Source organism: Phoca vitulina, unplaced genomic scaffold (genome assembly GCF_004348235.1).
Source record: "Phoca vitulina isolate PV1807 unplaced genomic scaffold, GSC_HSeal_1.0 scaffold30, whole genome shotgun sequence".
Lineage (NCBI taxonomy): Eukaryota > Metazoa > Chordata > Mammalia > Carnivora > Phocidae > Phoca > Phoca vitulina.
The window spans coordinates 17830088-17847751 of NW_022589733.1; the positions used below are offsets into that span (position 1 = coordinate 17830088).

At 59.3% G+C, this 17664-nt stretch overlaps 3 protein-coding genes across 10 annotated transcripts; 2 read left to right on the forward strand and 1 right to left on the reverse strand.

Moving 5' to 3' along the window:
• Positions 1-321: 321 nt before the first annotated feature.
• On the forward strand, positions 322-5143 carry HSF4 (heat shock transcription factor 4). Of its 4 annotated transcripts, none has more exons than XM_032424253.1 (13): positions 322-527; positions 1132-1240; positions 1332-1459; positions 1559-1683; positions 1952-2027; positions 2170-2234; positions 2767-2869; positions 3109-3253; positions 3479-3602; positions 4121-4226; positions 4332-4397; positions 4518-4587; positions 4838-5143. In XM_032424253.1, the coding sequence occupies exons 1-13, from the start codon at positions 405-407 to the stop codon at positions 4987-4989; spliced, it is 1392 nt and encodes a 463-aa protein (XP_032280144.1). In that variant the 5' UTR covers positions 322-404; the 3' UTR covers positions 4990-5143. The 4 variants fall into 4 exon arrangements, with proteins under 4 accessions (XP_032280144.1, XP_032280141.1, XP_032280142.1 ...); XM_032424250.1 differs by having other exon boundaries at positions 323-527; positions 3123-3253; positions 3375-3602; XM_032424251.1 differs by lacking the exon at positions 1132-1240 and having other exon boundaries at positions 323-527; positions 1346-1459; positions 3123-3253; positions 3375-3602.
• A 230-nt stretch (positions 5144-5373) lies between these two features.
• NOL3 (nucleolar protein 3) lies at positions 5374-9417 on the forward strand. Of its 3 annotated transcripts, none has more exons than XM_032424487.1 (4): positions 5374-5431; positions 8364-8666; positions 8826-9167; positions 9251-9417. In XM_032424487.1, the coding sequence occupies exons 2-4, from the start codon at positions 8372-8374 to the stop codon at positions 9256-9258; spliced, it is 645 nt and encodes a 214-aa protein (XP_032280378.1). In that variant the 5' UTR covers positions 5374-5431; positions 8364-8371; the 3' UTR covers positions 9259-9417. The 3 variants fall into 3 exon arrangements, with proteins under 3 accessions (XP_032280378.1, XP_032280376.1, XP_032280377.1); XM_032424485.1 differs by lacking the exon at positions 5374-5431 and adding an exon at positions 5746-5907 and having other exon boundaries at positions 9251-9416; XM_032424486.1 differs by lacking the exon at positions 5374-5431 and adding an exon at positions 5904-5963.
• Positions 9418-9829: 412 nt separating this feature from the next.
• Positions 9830-17320, reverse strand: KIAA0895L (KIAA0895 like). 3 transcript variants are annotated; one of them, XM_032424481.1, is made up of 7 exons: positions 17210-17320; positions 14018-14643; positions 13792-13935; positions 13419-13551; positions 12162-12467; positions 11918-12015; positions 9830-11169 (listed from the first exon to the last, which is right to left on the reverse strand). In XM_032424481.1, exons 2-7 carry the CDS (start codon positions 14585-14587, stop codon positions 11005-11007), a joined length of 1416 nt encoding a protein of 471 aa, XP_032280372.1. In that variant the 5' UTR covers positions 14588-14643; positions 17210-17320; the 3' UTR covers positions 9830-11004. The 3 variants fall into 3 exon arrangements, with proteins under 3 accessions (XP_032280372.1, XP_032280374.1, XP_032280373.1); XM_032424483.1 differs by having other exon boundaries at positions 17199-17320; XM_032424482.1 differs by lacking the exon at positions 17210-17320 and adding an exon at positions 16587-17024.
• Positions 17321-17664: the final 344 nt, after the last annotated feature.

A 17664-nucleotide genomic window follows, 5' to 3' on the forward strand; every position in this document is an offset into this window, starting at 1 on the left:
TCTCCCCTCCGCACCCGCTCTCCACACCCCTCGCTCCCATCTGCCCTCTCCATCCAGGCAATGGCCATCGCGTTCTACGACGTTACCAGCCCACACCGGGCCGCGCACGGGTGATTGCTCCCGAAGAACAAAGGAGGAAACGGCCTGAGAAGGGTGGAACTCGAACCCGGGTCTCCCTCCCCACCGCACCCCTCCACGCACATTCGATCCCAGCCTTCCCTTTCAGTCCGCTGTTGCTGCGGCCGCGGTCTGAGCCCCGCCCCGCGGGTTCGCACGTGGCACCCACCTGACCCGGCGCCCGGAGGCGGAGTAGGGCGGGGCGGGCGGCAAACGCAGCACTTTCCACGGCTTCCACAAGCCCCGCGGCGCCCGGCCCGAGCGCTTAGCCGGGCCGAGACCGCGCCATGCAGGAAGCGCCAGCCGCGCTGCCCACGGAGCCGGGCCCCAGCTCCGTGCCAGCCTTCCTCGGCAAGCTATGGGCGCTGGTGGGCGACCCGGGGACCGACCACCTGATCCGCTGGAGCCCGGTGAGGGCTGGGGCCCCTCGACTTCCCCAGTGGTCCCCGGGACCCTTCCACGTCAGTGAACATCCACGCCCACCCAACCCCCGCCTGGGACGGGGCTGTGGGTCCCTCGATTCAGCTGTCCAGTGTAGTTTACCTTGGAGGGGGTGTGCGCGAGATGGAGGTGAGGCGACTTCCTCCGGACCGAGGAAAGGGTAGGAGTCTTCTGGAGACCTAGAGCCTGAGGGATCTTCGAGGTCATTTAGTTCCCATCCCACCCCAACAGACAGATAGGAAAACAAGAGACCTGGAGAAGGGAAGGGCTGGGTCTGGTGCTAGCTCAGAGTGGCATTTTGGGTCTGGGACCCGTCCAGGGCTGGGACTCAAGTCTGGTTTCTGCTCTTTCTTTCCGAGAACCGAGTACGGAGTCTGGGTCGGGCTAGGGTAGGGATTCACTGTGGCCGCCCCAGGCTAGGCCTCGGAGCCGGTTCTGGCCTGGCCTTGCCCCATGTCTCCATGAGCGGCAGGCCGGGTCCCCAGAGCGCGGGCCTGGCCGTGGGCGGGCACAGCTCACTGTGTCGTCCGGTCTCCGCCCGCACGGTGGGTGGGCGGGCGGCGTTCTTGGCAGAGCGGGACCAGTTTCCTCGTAAGCGACCAGAGCCGCTTCGCCAAGGAAGTGCTGCCCCAATACTTCAAGCACAGCAACATGGCGAGCTTTGTGCGGCAGCTCAACATGTGTGAGTCCCTAGGACCGGGGCGGGAAGTGGGTGCGAGTGCCTTGGTGCGCGGGGATGGGGCAATTTACGCCCCCACGCTCCTCCTCCCCAGACGGTTTTCGGAAGGTGGTGAGCATCGAGCAGGGCGGCCTGCTCAGGCCGGAGCGCGACCACGTCGAGTTCCAGCACCCGAGCTTCGTACGCGGCCGAGAACAGCTACTGGAACGTGTGCGGCGCAAGGTGGGGGCGGCCTTCAGGAACTAGCAAACCCGGGTGGAGGTGTCGAGACGGCTGGCCCTTCCTAGATGACTCTGAACTGATGGTGCCTCCCCCCTGCAGGTGCCTGCGCTGCGCACCGACGACGGCCGCTGGCGCCCCGAGGACTTGGGCCGGCTGCTGGGCGAGGTGCAGGCTTTGCGGGGAGTGCAGGAGAGCACCGAGGCGCGGCTGCGGGAACTCAGGCAGTGCGGGGGAGGGGGCGTAGGAGGGTGGGGAGGGAGAGGGGGAGTCTGGGCGGGAGGACACTGGCCGCCAGGCACTCCTTCTGGACAGCTCCTTCTTCGCTCATGTCTTGGTGCCTCCATCCAGACAAATGGGCTGAGCTGTGGAACTCTGTTCTGCGTGGATGGACGCTCATCAGAGTGGTCGTGGGTTTAGACCTGCCGTTCTGTGGGGGGTGGTGACTGGGCGGACTCTCAGATGCCTCAGCACCCTCCCACGCCTTCCCCGCAGGCAGAACGAGATCTTATGGAGGGAGGTGGTGACTCTGCGGCAGAGCCACGGTCAGCAGCACCGGGTCATTGGCAAGGTGTTCCTCTCCCCCTACCCCCCTTCTCTCTACCACTCCTGAACACACCCACCTCCTCCGCCCAAGGCGGCAAATCCACCTGGAAGTTTGTTGGGTGGGCACAAGGTCTAAAATATGAATTAACACTTTGCTTCCTCTTTAGCTGATCCAGTGCCTCTTTGGGCCACTTCAGACAGGGTCCAGCAGCGCAGGAGCTAAGAGAAAGCTGTGAGTGAGAAAGTCAGGGATGTCCACCCTCACTCCCCCGCCACACACACACACTTTCAGGAGCCTCCCTCCCAGAGGCCTCATGCAGGGACTCCTCCTCCAGAAGCCTTCTCCCTCACCAGGAATCCTCATTCTTCTTCCCTGCACTATAGTTTTCCTCAACCCATGGCAATCTCCCCAAGGTCCCTACTCCAGGACTTTCCCTCTCTCCCCTCAATTCTACCACCAAATACCCCCATTCCCAGATCCCTGTGTTCCAGGACCTTAGCCCCAAATTTCCCCTCCAGCAGCCCCTTCCCCCTCACCCCAAACCATCCCAACAGCAGAGGGTCTGGGGCTCAAACCATGCTCTCTCCCTCCCCTCTCCATCCCCAAAGGGCCCCCATTTCTGGGGGGAGCCCCTTCTGCCTCCAGCATGTGACTGATACCCTGGCAACAGGCCTCAGCTCTGCTGACTTGGCTGCTGGGGCCTGAGGGAGGGAGGTGCAGGCTGAGAGGCATGGGGGATGAACCTGCCCTGCCCCCTGCACAGGTCTCTGATGCTGGATGAGGGGGGCTCGTGCCCAACACCGGCCAAATTCAATGCCTGTCCTCTACCTGGTGCCCTCGTGCAGGACCCCTACTTTATCCAGTCGGTAGGTTTTTGCTCATCCTCCCTTCCCTAGGGCACAAATTAGGCTTATGGAGAGCCTATTCCTTTCCCCCATTCCCCAACAGGAAGAGAAGGTGGAGGCTAGCCTTCCCCCCCCAAGACCCAGGCTCCCCAGCACGGACTGAGCCTTCCCCCTCAAATCTTACTCCTTAGACCTGGTCCATGTGGGTACTGGTTGGGTTTTGTCTCACCCTGTTGCTTGAGAGAAAGGACTGGGCTTAGTCTTCTACTTACAGCCCCTCCCAGAGACCACCTTGGGCCTCAGCAGCTCTCACAGGGCCAGGGGCCCTATCATCTCTGACATCCACGAAGACTCTCCATCCCCTGATGGGACCAGGCTTTCTCCTTCCAGCAGCAGCGGCAGGAGGTAAGACAGACTGGGCTGCCCTCTGGGGAGCTTGTGGGGGAGGGCCTGGCAGCCCAGATAACTGTGGGGGTAGGGGGGGAGGTCAGTGCCAGGGTCTGGTTGAAGCTTTTCTCTGGTGCAGGGAGAAGGGCCTGGCACTGCTCAAAGAAGAGCCGGCCAGCCCAGGGGGGGAAGGCGAGGCCGGGCTGGCCCTGGCCCCAAACGAGTGTGACTTCTGCGTGACAGCCCCCCCGCCACTGCCCGTGGCTGTGGTGCAGGCCATCCTGGAAGGGAAAGGGAACTTCAGCCCCGAGGGGCCCAGGAATGCCCAACAGCCTGAACCAAGGGGTCCCAGGGAGCTACCTGACAGGTAAGCAGAGTCCATTCTTGACTGTGAGCCCTGTGGGTCACTTTTGCAGATAGAACACCGCTAACTAACTTCCCAGCCTTGCCTGCCCATTGTGGCTGAGGGGCAGTATGATCTGACCAGATTTCTCAGTTGCTCTAAAGAGTACCAGCATCAGAGTGCCCTGGAAAGTAGAAACTCCTATCAGGTCAATCAGTCTATCTAGGGTAGAGCCCCGGAATCTGTATTGTAACGGAGTTCATTTCGGTGACTGGAAACACTGTAAAGTCCACAGTAATTTAAGAACCAGTGGTGTTGACAATTCCAAAGCAAAGGGACATATCCCAAGACCCCAGTTCCATAATCCAAACCTCAGGTCGAGGCTAGGAAGCAGAGGCGTTCTTTAAGCACCCTCTGTGTGGGGTATCCTCTCCTACCATTTTGTAGATGTCTGATTTTGATCCTGATGTATCCAGGTTCCTTAGGAACCTGACGGGGGGGGGGGGGGGGGCTGCAGGCCGACAGCTGTTCTCTGTGTGCAGGGGAACTCTGGGCCTGGAGAGGGGGCGGCGGAGCCCAGAGCATCTGCTACCTCCCATGCTGCTTCGGGCCCCCCCTGAAAGTGTGGAGCCTGCAGGGCCCCTGGATGTGAGTACACCTTCAGCAGGGCAGGGGCATGGGGCGAGGGGTGGGGCCCTCGGTGGGGTCTGTTTAGCCGAGGGGAGGGCGCCACTGACTGAGTGCTTCCCCCAGGTGCTGGGCCCCAGCCACCAAGGGCGAGAATGGACCCTGATGGACTTGGACATGGAGCTGTCCTTGGTAAGATGAAGGTGGGGGAGGGCAGGGGGTTAGAGTTACTGAACCAAGCCCTCAGCCAGAGCCCCAGCTCCCCTCCTCCACTCCCCCCACCCAGCTGCTTCCTGAGGTTCTCCTCTGCAGATGCAGCCCTTGGGTCCAGAGAGGAGTGAGACTGAGCTGGCGGTCAAGGGGTTAAATTCTCCGGGGCCAGGTAAGTTGTAATGACTCAGGACCTTGGTCTGAGCTGCCAGGATTGGGTGGGCTGGGCAGTTTGTGTTTTGGAGGGAAATCCCCAGAGTTCAGGCGGCCCTTGGGAGAGCTGTCAAGGCTACCCATCCTCTCGCCATTGGGTGAGTGTGGGCAGGTTGAGAATGGATGTTTCATCCTGACTGACCGGAGGGCAGGACAGGTGAGGCTCTCCCTCCTGTCTCTCCCTGCTGAGCACAGCCCAATCCTCCTAGGGAAGGACTCCACACTTGGGGCACCACTCCTGCTGGATGTCCAAGCGGCTTTGGGAGGCCCAGCTCTTGGCCTTCCTGGAGCTTTAACCATTTACAGCACCCCTGAGAGCCGAGCCTCCTACCTAGGCCCCGGGGCCAATCCCTCCCCCTGAGAGCCGCTTTACTCTGACGCCAGCCTAGCTGAGGGGCTGGCCTGCAGCAGCACGCCCTTCGGGGCTTCCTGGTGCCCCTGGAAGAGGCTGAACGAAGACCCTGCTACTCTGCAGTCCTCCATTACTGAGCCCTGCACATAAACTGCATTTTTTTTTCTGTGTTTCTGGTCTCTTTTCTCTACCGACCAGGGAGCACAGAAGTCATGGGTTGGCCGGGGGGGGGGGGGGGTCGACTTTGCATTCATAGAAATTTCCAGAGGCTAAGGCTTTAATAGCGGAACCCCTGGAGAGTGGAGGTGCTTGGGGAACCAGCCCCTAGTTCTGCTTAGGCTCCCGTCCTCTGGCCGGATCCAGGGCTAGCACGTGGCCGCTGCAGCGTCCGGAACTCAGGGGCTTTTGGGGTCACATCCAGCTCCACAATGCATCTGCTCTGTGATCCTGGGTAAGCCGGTCCCCTTCTCTGAGCCTTATCTGGGATAAGCAGAGAGGGCTCAAAGAGAAGATGGATGTAAAGCTCCTGGGAATTGCCAGGCCCCAGCAGGCCCAACTGCCCCCTCCCTGACTCATTCGGTGCACCCGGGGTGGGGAGGGAAAGCGGACTACGCGTAGAAGCGCAGGGGTGCGCGGCCCCTGAGGCCTGCCTCCGGGTCCCCACCCCCTCCCAGTTCCCCTTCCCCACCCCCTCCCAGTTCCCGGCAGCCCTGGCCGCCCCGCCCCCGCCGCAGCTGCTGCTCCCATCCCCACCCCGCCCAGCCCTTTCTGCCTCGTCATCTACTGCCCCGCGGAGGCTCGTCCCATGAGTGGGGCCGCCCGGAACGCATAGAACCGGGAGCCCCACCCCACCCGGCTGGGGGAGGGAAGAGAAACTGAGATTGGGCAGAATCCGCACCCCCCCACCACCAGTCGCGCTCGAAGGAGGTCTGTGAGCACCGCCCCTCCGCGGGATTCAAGCAGTGGGACTGGGTGGAGGGGAGGTAAGGGGAGCCTTGTGATCGCACTTTCGCAAAGGCTCCCGCAGTTTCCCACGACCCTCGCTCCCTAGCATAAGAGACCGCGAAGGGGGGGGGCGGGGAGGGAGGCCGAGACCTCCCTCGATGACTCGCACCTGGAGCCGCCTGAAGCTCCGGGAAGGATTTGGGCTGTGACCCTTGAAGGACTGGCCGGGATTCCGTCGGTATTCACTTCTGAGCATTGACTTGCAGCTGGGGTCTCTGCACCCCAGACAGGACAAAGTGCAGGACTTGGCATACTGCAGGGAGGAGGCTACCATGAAAATAACTTGCGGAGCAATGAGGGAGAAGGAGGGGCCAAGGCAATCTGCCCCCCTCCGCCCCCTCCCCCGCACTTGTACTGAGCAGGTCCTGCACCCCTGACTGGGGGGACAGTCTTTGGACGTCTCAGCTGGAGAGGGCAGAGGGTACATGAACACAGTGCAGTGATGTCAGCGTGGTGGTGAGAGTATATGCTGTTACTGGGGCACACAAGAGAAGGGACTAGTCTATCATTGGGACACTCAGGCACTGGGGTGGACAAGGGGACATTTAAGTCTTGGAGGATGGGTCCACAGCATGGAGGAAGGGGAAGGGTATTCCAGGCTTAGGGAACAGCATCTGCAAATGTTCTGATGTGCCAGGGGCTTGAACGGTTCTCCCAGCACTGTGCGGTGGAGGGAAGTAGGTGGGGGAATCCTGGCTGTCCAGAGGGGTGGGAGGTGGTTTGAGTGGCCAGGCCACATAATCTTGATTCTCTCTGATGGGCAGTGGGGAAAGGAGACAAGTAGTTAGGGCTGATATTCTGCTTGGCAGGAGATCTTGTAGTTCAAGCTAGAGCAAGTCAGATTCCAATTCTGCCACTTGGTCTCTCTGTACCTGTCTCCTCATCTGTAAAATGGGGACAATAAATCCTGTCCCAGAGACTTGTCAAAGTCACTGTGCTGTGAGGGTGATGGGATGGAAGTGAGAGGTACTTACAGAGACTGTCATAGGAGATGAGGTGATGATGCTGGGGCTGAGGGAGGATGCTGATGGAGACCCACTGAGTAGTAGAGGAATGGCATTTGTCAAGAGATGCCACCTGAAGGGAGAGGGAGGGGCAGGGGGTAGTTCTGGTCTCTGCTCAGTAGTCTGGGGGAAGCGCTGACAATTCAGTATAGCCAGGAGTGGTGAAATGACCAGGGAGGCATAGCATGACACCAGGTGGTAGTGAGAGAGACCTGGGAGGCAAGATGGGGGCTAGGACCACAGCCACTCTCCCAGACCTAGAGCCAGGTAGAGAAGTAGAGGAGTGACCTCAAAAGGAGGATGAAACCCAGGAGGGTGCTGTGTGGACAAAGCCAAGGCTAGGGGAGATGGGCTGAGAGAGGGAGTGGTCTAGGGCCTGACCTCTTTGCCCCTTAATGCCAGGGGCCTTGCTGCCTGGGTCAGGTCACCCCACAAGTGATGGGCCATTGTCCTTGGCTGTTAATAAATGGACAAAGCAGATTAATTTCTGCCTAACACCCGCTGCTTACTACAGTCTCTCAAAATGGGAAGGTCCATGGAAGAAAACAGTAAAAGTTCAGCAAGCACTTGTTGGCAGCTTTTATGAGTTAGGTCCGTGGTATTTAAAGATGAAGCAAGAGACGATTCCCAGGGCAGCAGGAGACAGTTGGATATCTGTCAGGAGATCTTGGTCAGAGCTAGGACTCAAGAGAATTCAGGTAACCCTGCTCAGGTATTAGGAAACCAGGACATAGTGGTGGCATTGGTGAGAGGCTGCAGGGGCAGAGCCTGTCCTGGAAAGATGAGCCTCAGGGTCAGAGTAAGGAGGCTGGACTTCGGTCGGTGAGGAGAGGCTCTCAGCACTTGTGCTCTGGGTGCAGAGGGGATTCAGTGCTCCGCAGGGTCTAAGCTGGACATGAAACGCTAGACTAAGTAAGAGGTTAGGATGACAGAAATATTCAGCAGATAGACTGGAAAGGACCCGACTGCAAGCTGGGTGTTGGGCAGCGGGATCAGTTGTGGGTCTTTCTGCCTGTTAAGGTGGGGAAGCAGGCTGGGAAAAAGAAGTTAGTTTGGATGAACTGGGTGTGAATAGAATGTAGGATCCACAGGCAGCGCGGGGCTCAGGAGGGACGTGCTGACTGGGGAGAGGAGTAGAGAATAAATAAGGACCCAGGGAGAGCATAGAGGAGAGGACAGCCACAGCTGACATTTAGGGGCCCAAGGAGAAGCCTGGGGAGGAGACTGGGACAAGCCCTCTGCTGAGGAGCTGTCCGGCTGCTGGGGTCGAGGTGAACTTAAATCCCAACCACGAGTGTTCACTGAGAGCCTGGGAGAGAGGTCAAGGGCGGGGAGTCCCGGCTCCCACTACCTCTCTCCCCCTCCCCCACGCAGCCCCCACCATGGGCAATGCGCAGGAGCGGCCCTCAGAAACGATCGACCGCGAGCGGAAACGACTGGTGGAGACGCTGCAGGCCGACTCGGGGCTGCTGCTGGATGCGCTGCTGGCGCGGGGCGTGCTCACCGGGCCCGAGTACGAGGCGCTGGACGCGCTGCCGGATGCCGAGCGCAGGGTGCGCCGCCTGCTGCTGGTGGTGCAGAGCAAGGGCGAGGCCGCCTGCCAGGAGCTGCTGCACTGCGCCCAGCGGACCGCGCGGGCGCCCGACCCCGCCTGGGACTGGCAGCACGTGGGCACCGGTGAGCGCGCAGGGGCGGGGCCCGAGCCAGAGCACGGGGCGTGGCGTGAAGGGTAGAGTGGGGAACCGAGTAGCAGTCTCCCCGCCCCTCAAATGGGTGTGTGTCAAGGATACCGCAGAGGCGTAAAATGAGCCTCGGATACTCCCACCTCCGCCCCAGGCTACCGGGAACGCAGCTACGACACTCCATGCCCTGGCCACTGGACACCTGAGGCACCTGGCTTGAGGACCACTTGCCCCGAACTGCCCAGAGCTTCAGACTGCGAAGAGGCTGGGGTTCCCGGGGGCTCTGAGGCAGTGCAATCCGGAACGCCTGAGGAACTCAATCCGGAGCTGGAAGCTGGGGCCTCTGATGAGGCTGGGCAGGATTTGGAACCAGAACCAGAGGCAGAGGCAGAGGCAGAACTGGAACCTGAACTGGAGCCAGATCCCGAACCCGAGCCAGATCCCGAACCCGAGCCAGAGCCTGAGGCGGGTAACGAAGCGGATGACGAGTCTGAAGGTGTGAGGCTACCCAAACCCGGTGCCGAATGGGTGGGAGGCTGGGCCCCACCTGACTGACCACTTTTTCTCTATCATCTCTAGATTCCTGAATGCCTGAGCACTGACAGGCCGCCCCTGCCCAAGCCGGATAGGACCTGGGATCCTGCCCTGGCATTGGGGGGGGGGGGAGAGGGGGTTGCCACCAAGTCTCCATATGACCCAGTACCACTAGAAGTGAATAAACTCCGGAGGGTCAGCCTGGGCTCTCTGTGTGACTCTGGCTTTTTGCCCAGAACTAGGGTGTGGGTCCGTGCCCCTGAGGCTCAGCAACCTGGGAAGCTCTGTGCCCCGCTGTCCAGTTCTTAGCCCCATTTCATCCTCAGTAGCCCAAGCCCCACCCCCCTGGAGCCCTCAGTCCCAGGACCCCGGGGGACAAGGGCCAGACCCCTGGGCCCTGCCCTACAGACCTTTCCCCCTCATGAACCAGTTGGGGGGAGGAGGGCTATGTAGTCACCTGCCCCACTTTATGGAAGCCCTTGGGCCTGGTGCAGAGAGCCAGGGAAGGGAGACTTCTTTCTACTTAGGGCAGGCTAGAGCTCACAGCCTTGGGAAGTGAGATTAGGAGAGAGGAAGAGGAAGGGATCTTGGGTAGACAGAGCCCACACACTTCATTCTAATTGTTTTAATTGTCTGGTTTCTCTCTGGACTGGGAACTCCGTGAGGGTTCTGACCAGTAACTGGCACACAAAGGTGCTCTACACATAGTCACTGGCTAAATGAATAAGGACTTTCCAGTTGCATTTCTGAGTTTTATAGATGGGAAAACCAAGGGCAAGGGTGAGAGTGGGAATGGGTCAGCATCACACAGCTGAGTCTGAGGTGAAACCGGAAGCAACAACCACCTCTACACCATCCTGGTCTGGGGAGGCTCAGGACTTGGGACAACAGCTAGGGGCCTGCCCCCCCAGGCTCAAGTGTGGCTGCTGCCAGCCTCTGCCAGCCTTTGCCAGAGGCCAGCTGTGAGGGTGTGGGCAAAGACAGGAACAGCACGGGCCAGTGGAGGGCCGGGGGCAAGGCCAGGTGAGCTCTTGGGCTTGACCCACAAGGCCTAAAGGACTGTGTGTGTGAGAGAGAGAGAGAGAGAGAGAGAGACAGAGATGAGAGTGGGGCTAGGAGCAGTTCGTGCCTTCCAGAGGAGCTCTGTTCCCTCCACCACACCGTCAGAAGCTGCTGCCCCCCAGCCCCAGGAAGCAGAGCACGTAAATAGGGTATAAATACATGGCCAGTGGGAGAGGCAAAATGCTAGAAAGCACACCCCAGCCCAGCTGGGTCTCTACCACCAGGACCCCTGCCCCTTGAGTCTGTGTGAAAGCCAGGCCCTCAGACCCAGGCAGTCACCCCAGGAGAAGGGAGATCCCCACCAGGACCCACTGAGAGGTAGACAGCGTGAAAGCTGAAGGAGCACCAAGGGGCCAGGTGGGGGAAGGGAGAGACTGGAGTATGCAGACACCCAAAGCCATCTCATGCAAGAACAAGTTTCTACTCCCAAACCACCCCCCATCCCCATCATGCTCAGCCTCCCTCCTGCCCCCAGGCTTCCCCTCCGCTCAACAAAGAGCTAGAGGTAGGAGGGCAGACTCAGTTTGCTTGGCATGCTCCTGCTGGTCCCTGGGCACCAGAGAGGGTAGCAAGGGACACAAAGCCTCTGATGTTGCCACTCCTACCTCCTGGGATGCTCCTGCCCTCCCAATTCCCCAAGAAACACCCAGGCCATGGAAGCACAGAAGTCAGCTTCATGTTCTGGGAGCTGATCTGGAGCCCTCGTCCAGGGCCTCTGCCTGTGGCCCTCGCCAGCATCAGTCAGGCAGCAGGCGGCCCAGCTCTGCCTCATCCAGCCGGTTGGTGGCCATGATGTGCTCCAGCTGCTGCCGGTAGCGCGCCAAGTCTTGCATGAAGTGGGGCACCCGGGTATTGTCCAGCACCCCATGGGGCCGCAGGTGGTCTACATCCTCATAGGACACCTGCAGGAAGGAAGCTGGGCCTCAGGGGCAGCCAGACGTAGCCATGGCTTTCAGGTAGCTGGCCCCAGCTCTCCACCAATGGCTCATGGGCCTCTGCTCCTGGAATGCCTCCCTCTGGATCCACTCCCAGTATTATGTACCCTGAGGCTTAGTCCTGGGTGTGTCTGCTCTCCTAACCCCAACCCAGCTTCTTCCCTCACCTCCAAACCTAGGTATCCAGCTGCCTCCTGAACACCTTCCCTGGGATCTCCCTCAGGCACCGCAGACCCCACACCCACCGCTGAACGCCGGGGTGCCAGCTTCTGCCAGCCCCACAGTTCCCCCGTCACGGTTCTCTAGGTCAGCTTGAGGGAAGGGACGTGGAATATGTCACCCTCCAACTCTGCAGCTCTGCAGATTCCCTGTTGCTTCAGGTGAAGTCCACCTTTCTCAGCCTGGCACAGACACCCAGAGCCAGAGACTTGGTCCCTGGCCATTTCTCCAGCCTCCTCCCCCAGACTTTCCTGACTGCTCCCCTGGCCTGAATGCTCACCTCCTTTGAGATGTGGTATCTACACATACACCCGCAGTCTAGGTCAAGTACCTACTTTTGGCTGCCAGGCTGTCACTTCTCCTTTGTTCACCTCCACCCAGGTCTCCCCACCAGAGAAGCCTGGCACCTAATCCTCAGTCGGGCAGCCATCAGAGGCTCAGGGAACACTGCCGGGAGGAGAGCTGGCTGGATCTCTAGAGGTCCGTGGCCCCTCACCTTGCCCAGTGAGGTCAGCAATGGGAAATCGATGGTCTGGCGGTGCCGCAGAATGCGCACGATGCCATCCAGGTACACCTGATCCTTGCTGAAGCAGCCTGTGGGGCACGGGAGGGCTGTGAGCCCCTAGGCCAGCGCCCCCCCCCTCCACCGAGGGCCCCGCCCCTCAGGGCACTCCCCCCCATCCCGCACGCCCCCAGGCCTCCTTCAGGGCACCTCCCCCCAGCCCGGCGCGGGCGCCCACCGGGCAGCGAGGTGTCAGTCTGGCCGCGCTTGGCGCGCACGCAGTACTCCCAGCGCACGTCGGCGTCCTGCACGTAGCGCGCCAGGTCCTGGAAGAGCTGGCGGAAGGACATGCGCGAGGCGCGATGGATGGTGTAGTAGAGCAGTGCGGCGCGCCACAGAAAGGGCTGCTTGCGGAACAGCACGCTGTGCAGGCTGGCCAAGCCCTCCTCCGTGGGGTTCGCCGGCCGCAGCCCGTACTGCAGCCGGCCCTCGGCGCTGTGCCACGGCTGCCGCGCGTTGTTCACGCCCCGCAGGTAGTGAGTGCCTACGGGGAAGGCGAGGGGAAGGAGGCACTGGGTAGGCCATCCAGGGGACCAGCCTGCGGCCATGTCCTGCTACCTCCTACAGAACCTCTAACCGGTGACAGTGACGGTGACTCATGGTGACTCACGCATACTCCAGCCCCTCAACTCAGGCTCTCCCGCAAGTTCTCCCCGCCCCCAATACATACTCACCCAACCCCAGGAGTGGGAAGACCCTCCTCAGGTGAACTCACACCCAAAGACTGAGAGTCCCACACACCAGAATCCCTCCCCACCCATCCAGGGCTACACACACAAACAACTCTTCCAAACTCACACTGCCCCCCACGTCCCTCGGAGAGGTGCAGGAACTCACAAACCACCCCAGCCCCACATCCTGCATGCCCCTATCAATTTGACAGTCATGCTGATGACCCCAGCGAAAACACCTTTTGCCCAGAGCTATAGGATTCTTGATGAGGAGAGATAGACAGAAAGGAACAGTAATTAATGTCCCATGCTCTCCTTTTCAGCTCAACCTATCCCCTCCTAAAACCTGGCTTTGTGTCCTCAACTAATTCCATTCCTAGGATCTGGCCTTCCACCCACCCTGGAGGGCCTCCGTGTTGGCGGGGCTAATGGGACCCTCAGAGTACTCCCTCTGGCCTGTCCGGGCCTCAGCAGCCTTGTCCCCACTGTCAAGGGAAATCAGAGAGGAAGTAGAGAAGTAGAGGGAGGAAAGGATACCCAAAAGGAGCAAGAGATGAGGGTGAGCCCAGAGTGGGCAGGCATGTTCTGGCCTACCTCTGTGAGCCAGAGGGAGGAGGTAGCTGCTCACGAAGGGAAAGGGCCCATCCTCCGGAAGGAAGGGGAAGAAAGAGAGGGGGTGGGGTTACTGGGGCCCCTTGCTGCCCCCCACCCTGTCCCAGCCCCCCTCTCATCCTACCCACCCACCCACCTACCCACACCCTGACCTATCTCGTGCCGCAGCATGCCCTCCAACCAATACTGGCGGGCTCCAGTCAGGTTGATGGCCAATGTTGGTCGGCTGTTCTCCACCATCATCACTGCCTGGGACAGCAGGTCTTCACTCAGCTGCACCACAACCTGCGGGTGGTAGTGAACCTAAGCCGTGGGCACCAGCCCTGGGACCAGGATGCAGGTGGACCCACTGATGCCACAGGGCAGGCAGGCCACACACCCTTCACCACCTTTGCTCAGAGCCAGCTGCCACCTTATTGGGACAGGGGCTTGCCTGGGATCACGAGCTGGCCAGGTGTGGAGCTGGGCCTGGTAGCCTGGTTTGGGGCACACAGAAGAGGGGCCTCGAAGACAGGGCTAGCTCACCTCCCCAACGCAGCCCTCCTTCTGCATGTATTTGCGAACAATGGACCAGATCTGGCACTTGGTCAGCAGCTGGCCCCCCGTTGCAGCTTCAAAGTGTTCATAGGTACCAAACTTCTCCAGGACAGCCTCAATGATGCCAACTGCCTGCACATAGGGTTGCGGTGGCTGGTCAGACCAGGCCTCTTGGGTGATCAGGACCAGGGTGAGGCAGGCAGGCTGGACTGACCTGATGGATGAACTGTCCAGAAGCCTCACAGTACTTCTCCAGCACAGCCGTGGGCATGGGCTCCTGGTACTCGAACTGTGGGTTGTAGGTGTAGTGGGACTGGAAGAACTTGTCCCGCTCTCGGTCCATATTGGTTGGCCTCAAGGCCACCAACATGCAAGGGCTCTTGCTGGCACCATGGCCCGCATCCTTTCGAGTCTTAGCAATGTGAGGCAGGGAGGCTGCAGACCGCAGGATGCCCCCGCCTGGGTCCCGTCCCCGTCCAGGTGGGCCCCGACCCTGGGTGCCACCCCCCCGCCGGCCAGTACTATTTACAGTATAGGTGCTCTCACTGCGACGCATGTGGCCACGGGGGCCCAAGTGCAGCTCTGAGAAGGGCTGCAGCTCAGGCTGGGGCCGCAGGGCTGAGGGGATTGACAGAGCCAGAGGCAAGGCCAGGGACTGAGGCCAGGGGTACAGCAGTGTCCCATCTCGGTCTGAGGGCTTCAGCCTATGGCCCAAGGATGAGGGACTGCTTGGTGGGCTGGGGGGTGCCTGTTCATACACTTGAGCCCCTGAGTCCAGCACCATTCTGTCCTGGGGGTCACATCCAGCCGGGTCACTCCAACTCCCCACACTGTCGACTTCTGGGAACACAGAAGGGCATGTGGAGGCCAGTATGAGTGGGTGTGGCCTGAGCACCAACAGGCCTTGTGCTCCACACTGCCCTGGCTGGGTGCTTAGTGGGCTCGGGGCCTGCCACCAGGGGTCTGGGTAGCTGCCCCTCACCCCCATCCCCGTGTCCATTCCCTCCAGCAAGCTTACCCAAGGAAGCTGGACTGGGGGAAAGGAGGAGGCAGAATTTATACACTCATCTAGATGGTGGTACTGGAATCCCCTTGGACTATGAGCTGCTGAGAGCAAGGCCTGAGCCCCTACTCATGATTTTAATCCCTGTGCTCAGCACCCATCTAGACTGGGAGCTGGTATAGTGTAGCCCCAGCTGCTGGGATGAAGGATGAGGGGGCCTCACTACCTTCTACCTGCCTTCCAACTATGGCATTTTCTCAGTCTCATCCCTCCCCTCCCACCTGGCTCCACCACCTCCTCCAGCTCAGTTGGCCTTAGTCAGGTTGAGTGCCTGCATGCCCCTTGCTTATGTTAGTCCCTCCACCTGGAACGATCTCTCTCCCCTCTGGGTCATCTGTTTAAATCCGAATTAGAATCAGCTTTTGGGGGAGCAGAGGGAGACTTCAGCACATTCAAGCCAATCCTTGGTCTGTCTCCTATCAGAGGCCTCTTTCTAATGGTCATCCAAGGCCGGCATTGGCACGTTCACCCCTTGCTCTGTACTAGGGCTCAGAACAATCCAGTCTCTCCCCAGGGACTGACTGAAGGCTCCAGAATCTGAACTCCTTTGCCTGCTCAGGGACACAATTCCAGCATTTCTCCAACACCATCAATCTCTTCCTCTCTACTGGATTCTTTCCAGCAGCATAAACACATGCTGTTATTTCTGTCCTAAAAAAAAACAAAACCAAACCCTCACTTGACCCCACACTCCTCTAGCCCCACTGCATCTCCCACCAGCTGCTCCTTATTGCAGCACAACATCCATCTGTATGCAGTCTGATTCCTTCTTTTCCTCTTATGTTTCACTCCAGTTAGGCTTCTGTCCCCACTTTCCATTGAAACTGATCTGACCAAGGTCATCAATGATCTTCATATTGATTGGCGCACTTGACATAATTAATCATGTCATCTTGGAAACATGTTCTCCACTTGGCTTCTCAAATACACTCAAACATATTCTCCTACCTCACTGGCTGTTAGTTCTTGGTCTTTCTTGCTCATCATTCCTGTGGACTTGGAAACTTCTATGGAAACGTCTCTACTTTTCTCCATTTATGCTTACTCCCAGGGTGATCTCATCTGCTTTCATGATTTTAAGTACATCAGCCCAGACTTCTATAAACTTCCGACTAGTGTTGCCAGTTCTCAATACAACATCTTTACTTGAATGTACTTAACAGGCATCTCAGACTGAGCATGTCCCCTATCTGGAATGCTTTCCCCCAGATAACTGCAGGGCTCACTCTCCCATTTTCCTCAGATTTCTGCACAAATATGTTATTAAACAAGTCTCCCTAACACACTCTCTATAAAATAGTAAACCTCCTCTTTCCTCGCCACCACGATCTTCCCTTCTCCACATTATTGGTTTCTGAAGCAGTTGTCACCACCTGAAGTACAGTATATGTCATTATTATCTGCTTTCTCCTTTCGAATATTCACAGCTGTGTCCCCAGATCCCAGAATAGTACCCGACCCAGAGCAGTTGCTCACTAAATGGATGAACCCAAGAGCACTTCTCCTTCTCAGAACTGGAATCATTCCTTCCCCGCATTATGTTTCCATATCTAGTTTTGATCCCCTGCCCCCACCTCCCTTCCCTCTGCCTAGTGACCAGCTGTTTGAAAAGTTCAGGCCTCAGACTTCACTCTTCTCAACTAACTACACTTTTCTGGACTCCTCACTGGTCTCTGCGCCTCTCCCTTCATCCCCACCCCCCTTCTTTCATTCGACCTACCTCTTCGCAATTACCAAGAATACGCCTGTTTCTTTCACGTCTCAGGTTCTTTTGCCAAGAATGCCCTCGCAATGTCTCCTTGTAGCAAACTCCTAACCATTCCTCAGGGCTCGGTTTAGGTCTCACCTCCTCCGGGAAGCCTTCCTGGCGTCTTGGAGGTTCCCAGGGTCTAGGGGGCTTCTTTACCACCCTAAGCTGTCACTGTCGGAGCCTACATCCGTGTCCCCACACCACCCCCTTAACTGCCTCAGGGCAGGGACGGATCTGTTTGACCCCCATGTCCCGAGCACCCAGCTCTACTTGCGGAATGAATGAAAGATGGCTGGGGAGGAGCCCAGACACAAGGCGGAGTCTGGTGACAAATGAGAGGGTGTGGCCTACGCCAATAAAAAACTCTCGGAGAGGTAACGTGGAAGAGGAGCCAATGGGGACGGGGAGATAGAGGAGGGGCGTGACCTGCAGCCAATAAGTGGCGGAGGATGGGGCAGGGGGCGTGGCCAATGGAGGGCGGAGCCAGAGGACAATGGAGGGGGGGGTTCCCGGTTAGATGAGTAGGGGTCGTGTCGCGTGCCTTCGCGGCCTCTAGGGGGTGGGGGGGTTCCGTCCGCGTACCGCGCCCCCACCTGTTCGCTCCCCTTCTCGCCACCGCCGTTCCCGCTCCGCAACACCAGTCGCCAGCCGCCCAGCCCGCGGGAGCCGATCGCCGGTGACGCACGCACTCGGGCGCGCGCACGCTCACGCGAAGGCGCGCCTATTCACGTCAAATTCGGCGGCGGCGAGCACCCGAGAACACAGCTGTGGGTGGACCCAGGCAGAGCAGAGGGGGGCGGTGTCCTCCACAAAGTCACGCCCCTGGGCGCGGCGTTATCTTAAGCCCGCCCCCTCCACGAGGACCCGGCGGGTTTCAGCGCTTCAGGTACTAGTCGGCCTTCAAAGTCAGGGCCTCGACACACAAGCTCACTGCCCTGGCGCGGATAGATGGGGCTGAAGTCCACCTATGGCGGCAGAAGCTCGGTTACTTGGAACCCAGTCCATACCGGGCTGATGTCAGGATAGGTGAGGTGCAGCCCATATATGA